This window comes from Theobroma cacao, chromosome 4, assembly GCF_053813885.1.
Source record: "Theobroma cacao isolate CCN51 chromosome 4, ASM5381388v1, whole genome shotgun sequence".
Classification (NCBI taxonomy): Eukaryota; Viridiplantae; Streptophyta; class Magnoliopsida; order Malvales; family Malvaceae; genus Theobroma; species Theobroma cacao.
The window spans coordinates 32,883,392-32,899,526 of NC_142642.1; the positions used below are offsets into that span (position 1 = coordinate 32,883,392).

Consider the following 16,135-nt stretch of genomic DNA (forward strand, 5'->3'; position numbering starts at 1 on the left):
TAATAGATGATGATGTGAAATACTTATATGGTCTTGTAATAATTTCACTTTCTATATTAATATCATGTGACATAAAAAATTGACAATTAAAGCTTTATGATTAGCAATTGTACCTTTAGTTATAAAAATCTATTTGGTCCAAAATAAAATATAAAAATTTATAAAGTGTAATAGGAAAATAAAAATTTATTTAAATTTTTTCAATAATTAAAATGTTTTTAAAATATTAGGCCATCTAATAAACTTAGCAAAATCAATTTCAAGAGACACTGACAAAAAAATACTATTTTATTCCATCTGACACACAGTTAAATTTACATCGTTAAAAAATTGCCTTTAAAGTTGAACGACATCGTTTTGTTTCCAAAATCCATCTTCCAGTTCCATAGAACTTTGTTCTCCTTGTTTGTTTTAAGGAAGAGACTTGCAACCCTGAAGAGGAAGACTTGGAAAGAGAAAGAAGTTTTGAGAGAGAGAGAGAGATGTTGAGGAACGTTTTATACTATTTTTTATTAATAATTGTTATAATTTCATCAGCGGCCGTGATTGCATCATCATCAAGAGAACAGCTAAGCTCAAAGCAATGTGAGGATCTGGGTTTCACGGGTTTAGCCCTTTGTTCTGATTGCAACACTTTCTCTGAGTATGTCAAGGACAAAGGTATTGAATTAACCTCCCTTTTTTAAAAAAATATACTTTTTGTCAAACGTTTTAACTTGGGTTTTACAATGGTATGCTGTTCTAGCGCTTTGTTTGATTAATATTTGGAAATTTTAAGGTTTTGTGTGTTTGGTGGATTCCTTGTATGGATTTTGGTGTTTTCTGTTGGGGTTTCCTTATCTTTCTGGGTTTTGATTATTATGGAATTAGAGGGCTTTGTCTGATCTTAAATTGGAGCACTGATGAATCAATTTTGATTCTTTTGCTGGTTGATTGTAGTGCAGTTCTATTCTATGTAATAAGGTCAAATTTCAATTGTGAATTTTACTTCACTTTGAGGTTTTTTTTTTGTGTTATTTTAACTATGGATAAATGAATACTTTAGGTTTGATCTAAAGGGTTTTCTCCTCAAACCTCAAAATTTTTAATTAGGGTCCTTATTTCATTAAAACTGAGCTCAAGTTCGATTGCTGTGTATGCAAGTTATAGATACTTTCTCCAATATAGTTCAATGTTGTACTAAATGAAGGCATACTGCACAGGGAGAGATAGAGGAGCAAATATGATATTTTCGCCAAATATGATATTTTCGCTGCTGTGGCTTTCTTAGGAGTAAGTCCACGGTAGAACAATTCAATTAATCTACCTTGAGTGAAAAAAAAAAAAGGAATATTATGTCAAACTCAATTTCTGCATATCGCGACTCATGACACTGCCTTATGATTTTACTGCTTTATGATGCCCCTGTCATTGATATGGTAAATGGGGAGGATTCTACAGAACCATAGCGTACTAGTGCTTACGGTTGGGAAAACTTGGTGTGATTTGGCAACATATCATTGTGTGCAATGCAGTTAATTAACAAAAAATTAGTGAGACTACAGATTTGAAAGAACGTACCTGTCTGGCATGTTTACATGACATATTGAAGTTTTATCAAAAAAGGAAAAAAGTTGCATATTGAACTCAAGACAAAAGACTACTCTACTTGCAAATGCACGGCTAATATATATGTTTTGATTGCAGAGTTGATATCTGACTGCTTGAAGTGTTGTACAGAAGACTCGGATGATTCCATTAGTAAGGTATGTAACATGCTTTGTAGGTGATTTTTTATTTTTGATGCCAGGGAGGGCTTTAAATTTTCAGCCACCCATGTCTGTTTTTCAAATCTTTCTTAATGTTCATCCTCCCTTATTTTTTTTTATTTTCTTTGAAAAAAAATGTTTTTTGTCACAATGTTTTCTCTATTGAGCATAGCGGGAGATTGCATTCAGTTTCCTTTCAGATTAGATTAAGAGTTGTGTACTCTTTTTGCACTTCAATTCAGGAAAGGGAGGATGTAGCTGTTTAGCAAAAGAGTTAATGGACTTTTATATTCTTATTAAATCTCTAGCAAGCATATTCTTTAGTATATAATATACAGCTGCGAATACTACTGATAGCATGACACTGTTTTATACCATAGTAAATATTACGAGGTAAAGTTTCTTAGTGGACTTTGCATGTGTGAACCTGTAACATGTCTCATCTTTTTTTCCAACATGCCTTTTAACCGCTATTGTATTCTAGGTCCATCAATGTGTGTCATGGAACTACTAATTCCCCAACTATAGTTATCTTTAAGTGCAAGAAGCCCCATATATCTGACTTGCACATAATCTTGCATTTATTTGGCCTTCTGTATTTTTTCCTCTTCTCCTCTCTTTCGGGAAAGGGAACAGTATTTATCCCAAAAAAAGACAGGGAAAGGGGGAAAGGGATAGCGATACTGATATATAAAAGAGATAGTGATATGCTTGATTGTTCTCAATTGCCTTTTTCATTTTTCAGTGGGAATATAAATTGTTTATTACTTTTGGTATTGCATGCTGTGGTGTTTTTTTTTTTTTAATTTTCTAAATTCACACCCAAATTCATGCAAATTGCAGATTACCTATTCAGGTGCAATACTGGAAGTGTGCATGAGGAAACTGGTGTTCTATCCCGAAATTGTTGGTTTCATTGAAGAAGAGAAGGACAAGTTCCCAACTGTTAAACTTCAATATCTTTTCAATTCTCCACCCAAGTTGATCATGTTGGATGATGAGGGCCAACATAAGGAAACTATAAGGTTAGGTGCTTCTGTTAATGCAGATAGCTCATGTTGAACTCTTGAGATGTGATATTTAAATAAAGAGGAATTTACTTGGACAGATATGCTTTCGCCAAACCGATGATAATGCTCACAATTTTAAGTTTGGTATTTTCAACTCAACATTCAAGCATGTTCATCCTTAACCTGCCCCTTCTATTTTCTCCCTCTTTTCCTGATTCCCAAACTATTTAGAAAGAAACCATATAAAGAGATATGACCTTTGTTTATGCAATAAATCTCATCTTGTTAGCCCCCAGATCTGCATAGCATGCAGAAATGCAGTTGAGATTGAGGATGACCATTCTATTATGACTTTTAAAAGACTTTTAAAATCCAGCCTTTTTAGAACTTGGAAAATAACAGCTCTCTCATCTCTTTTTAGTTTGCATTATTCGTGCTTACATTTTGGTGAAAATAATGAGACTCCTAATTATTCATTCTGTCATTCTTTTGCAGAATCGACAATTGGAAACGAGAACACGTGCTGCAGTTCCTGCGAGAGAAAGTCAAACCTAATTCGGCAAGCTCATAGACTGATTTATTCATTCACACTCCAGTTCTTGCAAGAGAAAGTTAAATTTAATTCGGCAAGTGTATTGAGTGAATTAATCTTGGTAAGACTTTGTCATTTTTACATCATGTGCTTAATTATGACTTATTAATTTCCTTTCTTTAGAAAGAGAACGAACAACAAATGATGGAGTATACAGTTAATTAGATACTACTATGAAGTGAAGTGACATGAATTAATGCTGGCCCCTTTTAAAGTAAGGGCTTATTCATTGTGCCCCTCAATGGGATTTAAATTATATGGGATTAGCTGTGCTTTACTGTTGCTGTCCTGTCATGGATGCCCCCCTAGCCACCTTTTCATTGATGCTCAGCTTCAATTTCATATTACTAAGTTTTACAATTTTATTGATGCTCAGCTTCACTGTTTAAGGGAAGGATTACTTTTTCTGGTTATTATTTTGATTCAACTTTATTAGTATTTCTCTTAATTGTTAACAGAACAATGTAACGAAAAAATCAACATGAAATTACTTTAAAATGTTAAAGAAATCAAAGGAAACAATTCAATGATAAAGATTTAAGTAAGATCAGAATAAAAAATTAGGAACTAGGGATAGAATTTACCCCTTCCTAGTGCATTTGTTTGCATGCATGTGTGATACTAATGTGTCTGTAGTAGTGATGAATCTAAGTGACTAAAGGGTAATTATTAAAATAATCATATTCTATATCATATTTTGTACATATAATAATAAAAAATACTAAAAATTGAGGCGTTGCATTAATCAAGAGCTTAACAATAAGCATGGAACTCGCTACTGAAAATTGGGAAACCATAAGGCACCAAGATTTACGGATACAAACTCGTGGGGTCTCCTGACAATTGGTTTTTTATTTTTATTATTTTGGTTCCAAAGCGGGGAAATATGGACAGGCAAAAAACGAGAACGCCCCACCAGGATGCATTTACTGGGTGTTGTTGGTTATATAAACTTAAATCTTTTAGACTTTCGGGCATTTTAGGTGGTGACTGGTGAGACTTAGGACAGGTTATGCAACCATGGCCATATGATACATAGGTAGGATCTTTCGTGGTGCCAGTGGTCAGCTCACTGACCAAAATTGTCAACCTGAAAGGGTCCCTTGCGTGAGCAGTTATGCATGAATGTCTGATGGTGGTGGTCCATGATTCATATCATCAAACGGTGTGACTGACAACTGGTAAAGAATGCCATTGATGAAGACATGCGTTCTAATACCGGTAAACTGTACCTGCAAAGTAACTTTCAACAGCAGAGCGGAAAACTTTGACCTAAGGGCAGCAGGCCCAACCGTTCATTAATGCCATCGTTGAATTTTAAAGACGCTGCCAGTCGTTTTGGTTCAGATCGTTTTCACTTCTCTCATAATGTGAATATGTTTCAAAGAGACTGTCCAAGACTTAAATCCGTTTTCCCAATATGGCTTTCACATTCTAACCCTATTTTGAGAGGCAAGGCTTACTTCATATGACAACCCCCACTGACCATAGCCTTACACATTAACTAGCTGGTACCATGAGCATTTGGAGATGATCAAAAAGGAGCTCAGAAATACCTAATTCTCCTCTCCATCTGGTCATGATTGGTGAGCTTTTGCAATTATTGCTACTTCTTCATGGCAAATCAAAGCCCAAGATAAACATTGAGAGATTAAGTTCCCAACGAAATTTGCAACCCCAACACATTCTTCAAGCAATGCATAAAATAAGTCATGCAGTTGACAAGAACTCATAATGATCCCTTAAAAAGAGAGGGCTATATTAACCATGGAATTCCTTCCTATATTCATAGATACAATTTAAAGCAGTTATTCAACTCAGGTTCATCAATATACATTTTACATGACTTGATCAGGAGAGAGCAAGAAGATTTTGTAATTGACTAGCTTGAATGCAGCTTGTTCCCAGCACCAGCTTAAAACTACAAAGGTGCAAGGCTGCATTTAGATACACAATTCTCCCAATCAAAGACTAGTAATTTTGCCTACCAACATCCTACCTTAGTGCATCACGCTATAAATTTCTGTTACAAAGTTGCATCTGCCTGGGAAAATTTTGTGCATTCAACAATAAGTTGGTTACCTTCTAATCCAATTCTAGTGGATTTAAAAGCCTTCCAGTTGCTGTGAAATAAAATGTCAATTGAATTGTGAGATAGCCTTTTCAAACTTAGGAGATGTAGTCTTGATGGGTGCCCAAATATCCGCACCATTGCTGCGAGCAACTCCAGCAGTACAAGAGATTGGAACAAGGCATAAACCTCGGCTTCTCAGGCTATAATGCTCTACATCCTGGAGGAAGAATCAAATACCTTTAAAGCAAAATCGTAACTTATTCGAATGATGATTCCCTAATTAATGTCTCTATAGTGTGTCAACATAAAAGGTGTTCCAACAACACATAGAAATGCTCACCTGCATATTGTTTGTTGGTGCCGTTTGGAGATATGGAGCACTTAACACCTGAAACCACCCCAAAAACACAAACGCCAAGAAATTTGAAGTTAAATTTGCATTTCTACATAAAAGTAAATTGCCGACGGCACATTTACAGACTTCATACACCTATCTGACTCAAATACCACAAGCATACCACTGCACGCTAGGTCTTAGCCATTAATGATGATGTAATGATCTTTAAAAGGAGAAAGAGTACATTTCTATCAATTTTCACTCCTCTTTTCTTGCTTTTATTTGCTATTCCCTTTTATTCGCACTTCGAAAATTGCTGAGTCCAAAAAGAGACATAAAACCAACTGAACGACCAAGAGCTCCTCCTAGACATATTTAAGTTGTTCGCAGCTTGAATGTTTTAAAATTATAAGCAGAAATTGTTCAATGATCAGTGCCAGACAGAGACTGGAACTGTTGAAGCTCCCAGGTTGCATAACGAAATTTGAAAATAAATCAACACACCATATTCCCAATCCAACAATCTAAACACTTCTACACAGTATATTTAATTTAAGTATGTGATTGCTGATCTTTGGAAGCATGCATTTAAAATTTGCAATTAGTACCAACTAACAGGCATGCAAGGATAATTTAGGTAAAATAAGCAAGAAAAACAACCTTGACTTGTTCATGAAGAAATCGTATGTACTCCATTGCCTCTAGGAGGACAGAAGCAGTATCGGTCTGCAATGAAAACAGAGCTTTACAGTTATAGCAAGATAGGCAACATCATTAAAAGCCAAATAATGCTAAAATAACAACCAGATTAGCATAACCATTGAAGTTTTTAGCAGACTAAACATATTAGACTTGACATTCAAGTCTAAACATTGATATCCAGTACTACAACTAAATAAAGTATTGCCACTCCAATGTAAACAACTAATTGTTGAATGTACCTTTCCATATGGTGAAACAAGCTGCTGCAGAGCGACAATGCGTTCACCAAGCTTCTCTTTCCTATCCTATTGCCAAAAAGAGTAAATTAAGATTAATATTAGCAACAAACACATCAGATGGTACGTTGCACTTAGTTTTGTACATAGTGAAGAAATGAAGAGATAACCAATGATTGATAAATAAGCAATGACTGAAAATGCATTTGGACCCATCTTCAGGAGAAAATGCCTTCCTAAAATATGTTAAAAAAGAATACAAGCTATGCCAAGAGGATATAACTAGGCATCTTGTTTGAAAGAAAAGTTGACTGTCAAATAAAAGTTTGCATAGGTTTTCAGCACAAGTTAAAACCAGAAATTTTGTTCATTTCATGGACAGTGAAATTATATAAACTAGTGTTTGGGTTGGTGAGGATTTGGGCAGAAAGCCTAGATTCAAGCCTTAGTACGCTCCACTTGAACTAAAAGGTATATGGTAGCCTCATTAGTGGCATGCTAAAATACTATTCTCGGATGTTAGAGACAGGAAACTCAAATGAATGTCAAACATGAGACTTCACATTTTCACTTGTCAAAATCGAATTAAAATCAAGCTTCTAAGGTTTCATTTTCACTGCTATCTGAAAACATAGCTGTTGGCTGTTCTCACATAATCCTTCAACTGTTGTACTGGTTGATATAGCTTCAAAATCAAAGTTTACACATAAACAAATCTACTTCAATCTGTATATTGCACTGAAATGTCCAAAAAAATAGAGCATAACAAATAGGATAAACTACTAGATATTTTGAGAAGAGATAATTGGTAAGAACCAAACAGGTGGGTTGATCTAGAAATAAAAGGGAATAGCATAGAAAGTCACATGTAGATAACCTCATCTAATGGGGATTAAGCTATAGTCAAACTGAACCGAGTTGAGTGCCCCATCACTCTTGGTACAAGATGTTCCTTTAGTATAGCAATAAAATGAATGTGGAAGACGATATATTCACTAAGGGGATATTTGAAGGGGAGTAAAGAAGGCTAAAAACCTTTGTGGAGATCGATAGATCAGCCTTTTGCCGTTTGGATGCCAAAGAAGTGAAACTGCTATGGTCAACAGAGCAAGGGCCCCTTTTGTTTTCCATAATCTTTCCGATCTCTATCCCTTCTTCACTAGTTAAAAAGAGAAAAAAACAAAAAAAGAATCACACACTGAAATAAGCATAATTAAATCATAAGTTGAAACTTTCTTCCATATTTTCCATAAACTTTAAGCTCGGTCATTTAACAAAAGAAAATGCAAGAGCAAAACTAAAACAACAATCAATACCCATTGAGGGTGGTGAAACAAATTAAAAGGAAAAGAAAGAAAGAAAGTCTAATCTAAGGTTACTCACATGCTCCAGCTAGTTCTTATTTACCAGAAGAAATTAAAAGGCAGAACAAAATGCCCAATGACCAAAGAATATTGGAAAGTTTTAGGCCTTCTTAAGAAGGGTGATCGTCCCCTTTGCCTTTGGACATTGATAAAAGCACCAAGACACATATAAGCGGGAAAAGGCCACCTGTGAGGTGGGAGCAAAGAAGAAATTTGATACTGCAGTTGACCATCAATGAAACTTATTTTGGTAGAAGCATCAACGGCAGAAGACATCCAATTTGAGCATACAAATGAGCTTAATCTCATCATCAGTACACACCTTAAAAAAATCAAATTTTATATAAGCTGCACGAGACTCCATTGCATTGTCAATATGATAACCCAAAAAACATGCACTTCCATGGTCAGCGGGTAATACTCCATTTATATACCAGTAGACATATAATTTTATAAACATCATTTATTAATATAATTACAACAACACAATTAAAAACAATATCACCATAATTAAATAACTGTAGGCTTAGAAACAGACAACAGTTGCAAGAATCAATGAAAAACACTGTAACCTACTTACATAAACAATTGAAAACAACAGCCCAAAAAAAAAAATTAAATAATGTATGGAATAAGAATAAGTCTATACACCAGCAATACGTCATAGACACAAACTTACAAACCAGTACCATCATTTCATTAATCACGCCAAGCGCAATAATCAATTGATGGTGGAAAAAGCTCCAAGCTTCAGATAAGTACCGTCATATAGATGAATATGGAAAAACCACAGTGAAGATTGCTGTGTGTGATTAACTAATGAATTATCTTTGGTGGGCCCAGAAGATGAAGAAAGTACCTTAATATAGATGAACATGCATGAATGAACCATAAATACATCTAATTTGCATTTGTAATTTTCTCATTCCTTCAGTTTAATTCCAACACAACTATGACTAAACAAATATTCCAAGGTAACATTCAATGAAAAAGAATATAAAAGAGAAAGATCAAGAAAATAAAAGCAAGAACTCTAAATTTCATGGAAAACAGAGTATCATTCATAAAAAAAAAAAAACAAAAAAAAAGGTTAATGGGTATATATATATAGAATTAACATTAACAAACAATTAAACAAAGCTTCTTTAAACCAGAAGAACAACTTAAGAAACCAAAAGGAAACACATATAGGAGTTCAGCAACTCACCAAGAACATAAAGTCTGCATTGCCAAAACAGCTCAAAGCAAAATCTCAAGCCTTACACTACACGTCAAAAATCTTCAAGACCCAACGCAAGAAAACACCCAAATTCAACAAAAACTTTATAAGGGAAAAGCCAAAGTTGAAGGCTTTATGCTTCAACTTTCATTATTTTCAACAAAAATCATTAACACCCCAAAGTCCAAAAGTCAGTTCAGTTCTATCTTTCTTCAACAAAACATCAAAAACAGCAAACTTTTTTTAAGGCTAAAACTGAAACTTTATCGCCAAAACTTGTCAGGTCTTGCGTATAAAAGCTGAAAAGCTCAATGAAGAATAAAAAAAATTTAATCCAAAAACTGCAAAAGTTGGCTTAAACCCAACACTGCTGAAGGCTCAGAGAAGCCAAGAAAGAGTGTGTGCATGTAAAAGAAGAGGTTTGGGAAGAAGAGGGAGAAGAAATGGGGTTTGTGAAAGAGTCTTTATAAGGTTTTTGAAAGCAATAAAATAAAGAGATTTGTGTAAGGAAAATCCAACAAAGAAAATTTTGAAAAAGGGGAAAATGTGTGAATAGTCTGTTCTTGTTTTCTTATTTGACAGCTAATATCCAACCATGCAAAGAGCCAAAGAGAGATGGAGTGGTTGATTTAAGCTTAGATTTATTGTCCGTTTTTCTAACCATGGTTGAAAGTGACTTGTGAAAACGCTCAACACTCTCCTTTATTTCTCTCTCACTCTCTTTTCAAACTTAGCTGGCTTGGCTTCATCAATTTCTATTTGTTTAATTACCAAAATAATCTTTAATAATTGAAGATTAAAGATATCAAATTGACAATTAAACTGCTCTTAACAAGCTAATTTTTTAACTCTTTTTTTTTTCTAAAAAGAAAGAAATTAGTGGGAAACTTTTTATTGTTTACATTAAATAATCAATTTAAAATCAGTAAAGTAGGTATCAGAATGCAAGAATTTATCTTTTGATGCCTAATTAATTGAATTAAGAATTTACATCTCACAAAATCAAATGAATAATTAATCGCTTTTTTTTTTCAATTTTGCAAGTTTTTAGATACATGGAACATATTGTTTCTTTTAATTTCAATTTTTTAATTTGAGGAGCCATTATTATTATATCATTATTTTCAAATTTAACGTATAAAAGTAAGTTTCAAATTTACTTTGGTGGGTATTTTGATCAAATGGAAATATATTCACTTCTCTTTGCGTAACCTAAAAATATTGAATTTTTCTATATATTAGAAAATAAAAATTAATTTTTTTGGAAGTTTAAATTTCAAAATTAATGTACTTCAATTTAATCAAATAATCGAACCTTTTTAATTTATCATTAAAAAAATGACATCAATGCTGACATCAGCATTGATGTGACATATTTTGATGATATGACACTCACAAAATGATGTGACATGTCACGTGACACCGATATGATAATATGACAAAACCACATAGCACTAACATGATTATGTGGTAATGTTGACAAGTCAACATGTCAGTGCTACGTGGCAGATCAAAAAATTTTCAAAAAAATTTTTGTGTCACGTTATAAAGATTAAATTAAACAAAAATATATAATATATGAACTAAATTGAGTAAAATTAATATGTTAAAAGACTAAATTAAAAAAAATATTTAAAAAATACAAATCTTTAAGTAGATGATTAATAAGCCAAATAGTTAAGTATAAAAGATTTATAGTGTTAAACAATATATATAAATATTTACTTACTTGATTATTTGATTTTAGAATATGTACATTAATTTACTTTTTTTAAAATTAAGTTTACATTCTCCTTTTATAAAAAAAAATTTAAAAAAACTTCATACCTAAAATTAAATTTAAATAAATAACTTACATTATATTAAAATAAAATAATGTAAAAAGATTAAATAATTTTTTTTCTTTTATTTATAATAGTACAAAAAATTGAAATTTATTTGACTTAATTTTTTGTTTGAGTTGAACTCAAATTAGCAAAATAGGTTGATTTAGTTTTTTTTTTTTTAAATAATGAAAAAGGGAGATATGGAATTAGTAATGATTATAAAAATAAGTCTTCATTCTAACTTGCTTAATTTGGGCATAACAAACCTTTTATTATAATCATAAAATCTGAGTTACTCCATCCTTTTCATTTTTATTTATTTTTTATGTTTTTATTTTGTTTAATATTTCAAGTTATATATTTTAGGTTGAAATTTTTTGAATTAAAGACAACATTTATAGTTGATAGAACTAATTATAATTATAAATATTTGTATAATATTATTTTGTATTTACAAATTTTTTAAACCCAAATTAATAATTTAAATTTAAATTTAACAGAATTTGATTATAGTATTTAAATTTAAATAAAATTGTTTTATAAAAAATTTTGAGTAAATTTAAATAAGAGGTAAATTGGGTAAAGATTGAATAATTCCAAAATAATAAGTATTTATAAATTGTGAAAGTTATAACTAAATCAACATATTTTGCTAATTTGAGTTTAGCTCAAGTTAAAAATTAAGTTAAATAAATTTTAAATTTTTATACTATTATAAATAGAAGAAAAAAATTATTCAATCTTTTTATATTATTTTATTTCAAGACAATGTAAGTTATTCATCTAAATTTGACTTTAGGTATTAAATTTTTTTCAAAATTTTTTTATAGAATGAGAATTTAAACTTAATCTTTATAAAAAATATAGATTAATATATATATTTTAAAATAAAATAATCAAGTAAGAAATCCATCAAAAGATATCCTAATATCTAAATTCTCACACTTGTGACTTAAAATCATTACATTCGAATTTCAAAAACAAATCAGCGTTAAATAAAATGCAAAATATTCCCCAATGTATAGTACAAGCGAGACAAAAAATTTACTAAGCTTAATTAGAGTCTTAATGTTTCATTTAAAGCTGGATTAATTATGCTGAAAAATTAATATTTTTTCAGTGCTTATACTTTCGGTTTTTTTTTTTATGTATAATTATCGAAAGATAGACATGAGAAAAAAAATTGGCCTATCATTTTTTTTTTAAGTTGGAAGTTTGTTATATATATAGGCAGAAAAAAAATAAAAAGATGAGAATGTTTTATGTGAATCATAATTATAATGCCCCACTGGGATATGAATAATGTCAAAAATATTTGGATGATTATAGCCTTTGGAGAAAGCACGGGTGTGGTACTTACTTTCAACATTTAAGAATCAAACATCCAAAGTACAACATCAAAATTTTAACACAAGCTTTACTTTATTTATGTCAACCTTTTTGCTCTATGCTTAAATTAGAAATAATTGCTTTCAAAGTTAATTATGGTAGTCTCACAAAATTTAGTAGTAAGTGAATTTTGACCCCCAATAGTTTCCGAAATTAATTAATTCAGTTAATTCTTTTGCATGGTGGACTAGAAATGTCATGAATGAGATAAAAATAGGTTAAAATTAGTTGAATGATATGGTGTGTGTGTATATATATATAGGGTCTTGGGTGTACGGAGACCCTCCCTTAAAGAATTAGTATTGAATTTGACTAAAATTGACGTGCCTAATTAAGCATTACTAATCCATTTTTTTATTGTTTTTCTATAATCAAATACCACTTCATAATAAAGATTAAAAACTTGAAATGATCTTTTATGATATATTTATTTATTTAATTAGTTCGATTATCGAAAAACTTGTACGATTTTATTATCATTATTGTAGTTGATAAGAAGGGAATATTTGAACCTTATTTTTTAAACGGGACATAATTAAGCAAGAAAAATGTTTAAATACAAATTTCATTTTATTTTTCAACTTGACTACATACATAACAAAAACTGAAAGATCCTAATAAGCTTTTATATTAGAATGGTAAGTCTTTTTATATCAAATATATAAATTAATTACTCTTTTTGTTTCTAAATAAATATCTACCATATATTTCTAGGATGTCTTAAAATCATGTCTACTTTCTTCTTCTTTTTTAGCACTTATAATACATTTTTAACACTTATATTATTTGTAATAATTTTTTACTATTTGACATTAAAAATTTTTGAACAATGACATCAATAATATAAAATTATTAAAATTTTAACATAAAAAAACCATTAAAATCAAAGCATTGGAGGAAGTATTATACTTGAAAATGGAGATGAGTAGGAGGATCTTGTGTCTTCAAACTTTTTAGTGGTATGGTCGCCCTTCAATTGAACATAGCACGTGTTGATATGACCTCTACAAATTGAAAAAATAGAGAGAAAAAAAAAAAAAAAAGGAGAAAGACAACATAGGAAAAGAGCAAAAGGAAAGAGGGGATCAAATAAATGGGGCATCCAATCATCACTGCTTGCTGATTTGGCATCGCCCAATTGCATATGAGTTTGATACGTGAAGAGATAGAAGAGAAAGGTTCATGACTTCAATTTGATGCATGAAAAATCAAGCTTTTGCCTTGTATTATTGAAAAATTCTATATATTTTTAGATAAATTTAAATTATGTATATATTATCAAAGCAAATTATGAAAAATTAATCTATTGATAAATTTAAATTGTATATAATTATTATTTATATTTTTTTCATTTTTTGAGTTTTAAATTTTTTAATTAAAATTTCAATTTTCATCACTGAATGTCCTTGTGTATTTTAATTTATAAATGATAGTTTTCTGTTGTGTTTTCTAACATGGCGGGAAATCGCTTTCAGAGCAGTTTCCGCATTCAGGTGGGCGGTTTCTGAAAGTGGGTCCCGCCCTTGTCTGCAATCACCTTCCTCTGATGATTCTCCCAAATCCGCAAACTCTCTCTCTCCTCTGCTCACATCTCGCGCTTCATCGTCGCTCTCCTGCCACGTGGCTGTCCGATAGAGGGGCGGTGATTATCACGACCACCGCGTGAGGAGTGGGGGAAAATGGTTTAAGTGATAGGAGGGGCCCAGAAAGCAGTGAGACCGTGCGCAAAAAAGTCCACGAGGATTTAGTCTAAAGGCAGGTGGGGTCCCACACGGTTTTGATATTTGTCTGTTAACTCTTTTGAAGTTTGATCCCTCAGTCCTCATCCCTATCGTCTTTTTGCTGTGCTCACAGATCGAGTACTACTCTCCTCGGAACTTGCCTACTTGGCCTTTCTAATAAGTTTTTCTTTTTTATTTTTTTCTCTGTTTTTCTATAAGAAATTTTTATAATTTTTTAATTCTTTTCAACTCATAAATAATATTACCTTATTTATATACTTTTAGTTTTCCCAAATTAATATCTCATTTAAGTTTTTTTTTTAAAAAAAATCAGTTTGTCAATTAATTTTTTTAAAATTTTGTACAAAATTAAAATAAGACATTATTTAAAAGACGAAAAGAATATTATTATCTTAGAAGAAATTTTTTTACACTTTAGGTAAATTCTTCTTTGTTCATGGATATGGGAGGTTTATGCCGTAGGTAGGTAGGTAGGTCCATAATTGAGATTATGTAGACCAGCATGTGATTTTGGTCCAATAATTTGTCGCATGAAATTTAACCAAAATGCCAATGGTCTTAGCTTAGACGTAGCTTCTAATCTTCCAACATAGTTTGATTTAGTCTAACTTAATTATGAATTACGGAAACATACATCAAAATCAAAGATTATAAAATAAATTGTTTCCCTTTCGTCTCAATGTATACATATAATTTAGAATGTATTTTGTTTATAATTTTTATTATGTTATGCAAATAGGTTAGAAAATAAGATGTAAGCATCATTACTTTTAGATATTTAATTGGACTAAACAAGTTTCTTTACCAGCGTTTCGATTTAAACTCAGTTATAACCCAGAGACACGTATAGGAGTTCATTTCAAAGCTCAGGTTAAGCTTTTTTTTTTTTTTTTAAATAGATTAGGTAAACTCAAGTTTAATAAAATTTAAGTAAACAGGTTTGAACTCGATTTAGTTCCATTTAGGTCAGGCTTGACAAGCCTTTTATCGAACAAGTTAAGACTTAAAAAGGTTGTATTCTTTGTCAATTACATATAAGGATGTTAATAGATATCTTATAATTAGGTAATTTGTATTATCTGATATAGTTAAATAAGATTAAGGTATTTTATAATTGAATTTAAGTAATAAAACTACCACATTTCATGATTTCCTGTATTAGTCCCATGGTTACTTGAACTTAATTATAAATAATGACTTTTAATATTAAATTTTAATTTTTTTATATATTATTTTTTATTTATAAATTTCTAATAATTTATGTAATATTTACTAAAATTCAATTATTATTCTAAATATAATTTAAAATTTTTTATGAACCAACCTTAATATATTAATTTAATTTGTATTAATAATATACATAAATATTGATTTTAAATTTATTTTAATTAAATATTTAATAGATACAAATATTTAACGAATAATGTCAAAAATATTCAGGTAAGATTCTAGTAACATTTCAAAAATTTAATCAAATATTTATAAGATTCGGATATCCCTATCAAATAATAGGATTTGTTTTGGGATCTACGTACTCTAAAATTTAGATTATAACTGGTAAGAGAGAGAGAGAGATAGGAATTTAAGAAAATTATGAGGAAGGAAAGAAAAGGTTAAGAGGAAATCAATTTTCTTCCTTCGGAGTACAAAAATAATGAAGAAATATATATATATATATATATATATATATATTCATGTTTCCCTTGTTTTTCCTCCTTTTTAATACATAGTGTTAGAGGTGATAAATGGTTGGGTAATTTTCAAATTATATTGAATTAAGTTTAGGAGTGATATTTGCACCTGAGCATTTGGTTCATTAGTTGATGCATGATCTTCCTGCTTAAAGAGTAGGGTTCAAATCCCCTCTCCCTTAATTATATATAAAAAAAAAATTTA

At 30.7% G+C, this 16,135-nt stretch overlaps 2 protein-coding genes across 4 annotated transcripts; one reads left to right on the forward strand and one right to left on the reverse strand.

Annotated features, from left to right (window-relative positions):
- The first annotated feature begins 411 nt into the window (after positions 1-411).
- LOC18602353 (selenoprotein family protein) lies at positions 412-3,639 on the forward strand. The gene is made up of 4 exons (XM_007033685.3): positions 412-660; positions 1,687-1,745; positions 2,592-2,773; positions 3,254-3,639. Exons 1-4 carry the CDS (start codon positions 483-485, stop codon positions 3,327-3,329), a joined length of 495 nt encoding a protein of 164 aa, XP_007033747.1. The 5' UTR covers positions 412-482; the 3' UTR covers positions 3,330-3,639.
- A 1,446-nt stretch (positions 3,640-5,085) lies between these two features.
- On the reverse strand, positions 5,086-9,720 carry LOC18602354 (basic helix-loop-helix (bHLH) DNA-binding superfamily protein). Of its 3 annotated transcripts, none has more exons than XM_007033687.3 (6): positions 9,271-9,720; positions 7,735-7,858; positions 6,703-6,768; positions 6,422-6,487; positions 5,765-5,812; positions 5,086-5,641 (listed from the first exon to the last, which is right to left on the reverse strand). In XM_007033687.3, the coding sequence occupies exons 1-6, from the start codon at positions 9,288-9,290 to the stop codon at positions 5,489-5,491; spliced, it is 477 nt and encodes a 158-aa protein (XP_007033749.1). In that variant the 5' UTR covers positions 9,291-9,720; the 3' UTR covers positions 5,086-5,488. The 3 variants fall into 3 exon arrangements, with proteins under 3 accessions (XP_007033749.1, XP_017975767.1, XP_007033750.1); XM_018120278.2 differs by having other exon boundaries at positions 7,735-7,853; positions 9,271-9,615; XM_007033688.3 differs by lacking the exon at positions 9,271-9,720 and adding an exon at positions 8,083-8,099.
- Positions 9,721-16,135: the final 6,415 nt, after the last annotated feature.

Coding starts and splice junctions, on each gene's coding strand:
- LOC18602353 (XM_007033685.3), top strand. CDS start 483: ATGTTGAGGAACGTTTTATACTATTTTTTATTAATAATTGTTATAATT. Junction 1,746..2,591: donor CGGATGATTCCATTAGTAAG/GTATGTAACATG, acceptor TGCAAATTGCAG/ATTACCTATTCAGGTGCAAT. Junction 2,774..3,253: donor CAACATAAGGAAACTATAAG/GTTAGGTGCTTC, acceptor ATTCTTTTGCAG/AATCGACAATTGGAAACGAG.
- LOC18602354 (XM_007033687.3), bottom strand. CDS start 9,290: ATGCAGACTTTATGTTCTTG. Junction 5,813..6,421: donor TTCTTCATGAACAAGTCAAG/GTTGTTTTTCTT, acceptor GGGTGGTTTCAG/GTGTTAAGTGCTCCATATCT. Junction 5,642..5,764: donor CACCAACAAACAATATGCAG/GTGAGCATTTCT, acceptor TTCTTCCTCCAG/GATGTAGAGCATTATAGCCT.